General features: G+C 47.1%; 1 protein-coding gene across 1 annotated transcript; it reads right to left on the bottom strand.

The window, feature by feature from the left end:
* Positions 1-385: 385 nt before the first annotated feature.
* LOC144139871 (uncharacterized) lies at positions 386-2,361 on the bottom strand. Its single transcript, XM_077672116.1, has one exon. It carries the CDS (start codon positions 2,359-2,361, stop codon positions 808-810), a length of 1,554 nt encoding a protein of 517 aa, XP_077528242.1. The 3' UTR covers positions 386-807.
* Positions 2,362-3,128: the final 767 nt, after the last annotated feature.

The following is a 3,128-nucleotide window of genomic DNA, read 5'->3' as shown; positions in this document are numbered from 1 at the left end:
TTTTGTTAGTTCGTGATTAATGGCGTTAAAATTTCCTCTCTTGTAATCTGTGATTATCTTCTGTGTGGGTGATTTCTTTTTCAGCGGGGAAGAGATGCAAATATGGATTAGTTTGTGGTCACTAAGACCAGGGAGCGTGTTAATTGTTTTTATGTCGTCAGGGCACGAAGTTAGCAGGAGGTCTAGGATATTATTACCCCTGGTAGGGCAGGTTATGGCCTGGTGAAGATTAAAATCAAGTACAGTGTTTAAAAATTGATGTTCTTGAGACGGTGACCCATTCGACACTGAAAGCAACGACCAGATGATTGATGGATAGTTGAAGTCTCCGAATAAAAATATGGGTGCCTGAGGATATTTATTGGTGACTGTAAGTACGGATTGATGAAGTAGGTCGCAGAAGTCGGGGTGGCTGTCCGGCGGCCTATAGCAGGCGCCAAAAACAAATTTCGAGGCTCCGTTTGAGACAAGTGCCCAGGTTAATTCTATTTTGTCATCATGGAATATAAGTGAAGATGCTAGGGTATTAGTAATGGCTATCAGCACGCCACCTCCTCTCTTGCTATCTCGATCGCGGCGAAAAATTGTGAAGTTCAAGTTGGAGGGAAACACTTCCGTATCTATAATGTCTTGATGCAACCATGTTTCAGTTAGTATGACTATGTCAGCACTGATATCATTTATGAAACTGTAAAGTTCATCGCGTTTAGGAATTATGCTTCGTATGTTAGTAAATGCGATGTTTAAGTTTAGAAATGCCATAGGGCGGACACACGTGTTACACGAGGCGGAATGATTCGAAACCTGTCATGTGCTGCCAACGGAGGTGGCTTGTGATAGTGGGTTGTTATCCAATGTAATGATGGGTGAGTTTTCAAGCTCAGTAATGCTATCATTTTTCGCGTCATACAAGTAGGTCTTGTTACCAACAAACAGCTTGTCCATTCTCAGCATAAATGCACACTTTTTTGGCCGAATGAACTTAAGCAACTTAGCACGCGCAAGGCGAGTGGCTGCAGCAAAGTCTTCCCTTACGGCGAAGGTCGTTTCTTTAAGCTTGATTCCGCAGCCTAAAATCTTTTCTTTTGTTTTGAAGTGAGCAAGCTTTACCACGATTGGTCTTGTTTTGTCAGGGGCAAATTTTCCGATCCGATGAGCCCCTTCAATTGCACTTGGTTCGATCATAATATCGAGTTGGGTGGTGCAAAAATTTAGCACGTTAAGTTCGGATTCTTCCCATGATTCTTTTACAGAGTCCTCAATACCGAAGAAGAGAAGGTTATTGCGGCGCAGTCGATTACTAGCGTCGGTATTAGCAGCTTTTAGTGTTTCTATTTCATGCTTGATTTTGACAGCGTCTTCGGGTACGGCGTTCGGTGAGGGTTCAATTTGGACTGTTTCTAGCGCTACAATTCGGTTTGTTAATGTTGAGAGAACTGTTTCATGGTTAGTTTGTACTGCCTTGAGCTGGTTAATATCTTCACGAATGGTTAGGACGGTTTCATCGAGCTTCTTGATAGCGTCAAATAGGTCTTCTATCTGAGCTTTAGTTGGGCCGGGGTTTAGTTCCACATCTCCGGACAGCAATAACATCAACTGTGACAGCAATTGTAGGGTGCACACCTTGTAACATGTACATAGCAAGTTGCGGAATTTGAAGTCGTAGGGGCACGACACCGCGACAAGGAAGTAGTTGCTGGTTGAGCATTGTTTAGAATGTGTCAGGTAACTAACCTGGAAGGTCAGGAGCGGCGTAAACATACTGCGCAAACCGGTGTCGTGCCCCGAGGTGAGGGTGATGTTCCAATGATTAAGTAGGCCGGATAGGTCCCACGTGATTGGTGACGTCGACGATGAATAGCGTTGCCATGCGTAGTTGCAGGCGCAGGGTGCTGTCGGCGGGCTGGTGATCGGTAGCAGGATCCGTCGTTGATCCAAACAGCGCGTGGGCGCTAGAAGCACTGGTAGGCCACCGGGTGGTGACCAAACGTAGTCGCCCAGGCCAGCGGTGTCAGCAACCCAGCAGGCCACGATCTGGAAGGTCAGGAGCGGCGTAAACATACTGCGCAAACCGGTGTCGTGCCCCGAGGTGAGGGTGATGTTCCAATGATTTAGTAGGCCGGATAGGTCCCACGTGATTGGTGACGTCGACGATGAATAGCGTTGCCATGCGTAGTTGCAGGCGCAGGGTGCTGTCGGCGGGCTGGTGATCGGTAGCAGGATCCGTCGTTGATCCAAACAGCGCGTGGGCGCTAGAAGCACTGTTAGGCCACCGGGTGGTGACCAAACGTAGTCGCCCAGGCCAGCGGTGTCAGCAACCCAGCAGGCCACGATCTGGAAGGTCAGGAGCGGCGTAAACATACTGCGCAAACCGGTGTCGTCCGCAAAATCCGTCAACAACAGCTAACAATATCTTAAACGCTCCCAGCATTTCACGTGTCACAGAACGGTGCGCACATGCGGGACGTTTTATGGACGTTTGTTACATAACGTGGAAAAGAAAGAAATAAACCCGAAGAAGCAATTGGCATGCACTGTTGCATATGCTGCTTCAGAAAAATAAAACAAGAAACATTTGGCGCTTGGTTAGTTTCAAATTCCTCTACTTCAGTCTAGGTAGTTTCGCAGTAGCATGGATAGTGATTCTGTACTCAGTAGCTGCAGCAATTGTGCTGTCAGGATCGTCGGCTATTGTCGGCATTGGCAGAATGCTCGGCAACGAACCTAGCCAAAAGAACCGCCTTCACGCTTTCATTCCGTTAGAATATGATTAGGCATCCGGTGCAATTTTCCTGCGTTGCAGTTTTACTGAACCGATGGTATACTGCTCAACGAGTAAATGTGCGCTAGTTGGTTCGAACAGTGAAACACATGGTTAAACGTGTGAACAGCGAAACATGCAACCTCTTTTATATTGTCCCGTCTTTACCGCACTACTTAACCATGTTTCACGGTATACTGTTGCATAAAGCTGAGGAAGGCTAGCAGCGGCATGGCAAACGTGTTTTCCTTGTGTTCGGTTCCTATCGCTTTTGTACTCGGGCGTGGCTGTGAAAGACATCCCGAACATAACTACATATACAGTTCTCATCGCCGGCCTTGACCGTGGTCAACTGTCGTATACCGAA

Source organism: Haemaphysalis longicornis, unplaced genomic scaffold (genome assembly GCF_048455015.1).
Source record: "Haemaphysalis longicornis isolate Haplotype H1 unplaced genomic scaffold, Haemaphysalis longicornis Haplotype H1 scaffold_5, whole genome shotgun sequence".
In the NCBI taxonomy this organism is placed as follows: Eukaryota; Metazoa; Arthropoda; class Arachnida; order Ixodida; family Ixodidae; genus Haemaphysalis; species Haemaphysalis longicornis.
Note: the sequence above shows the minus strand (reverse complement) of the source record. Positions and strands in the feature narration are given on the sequence as shown.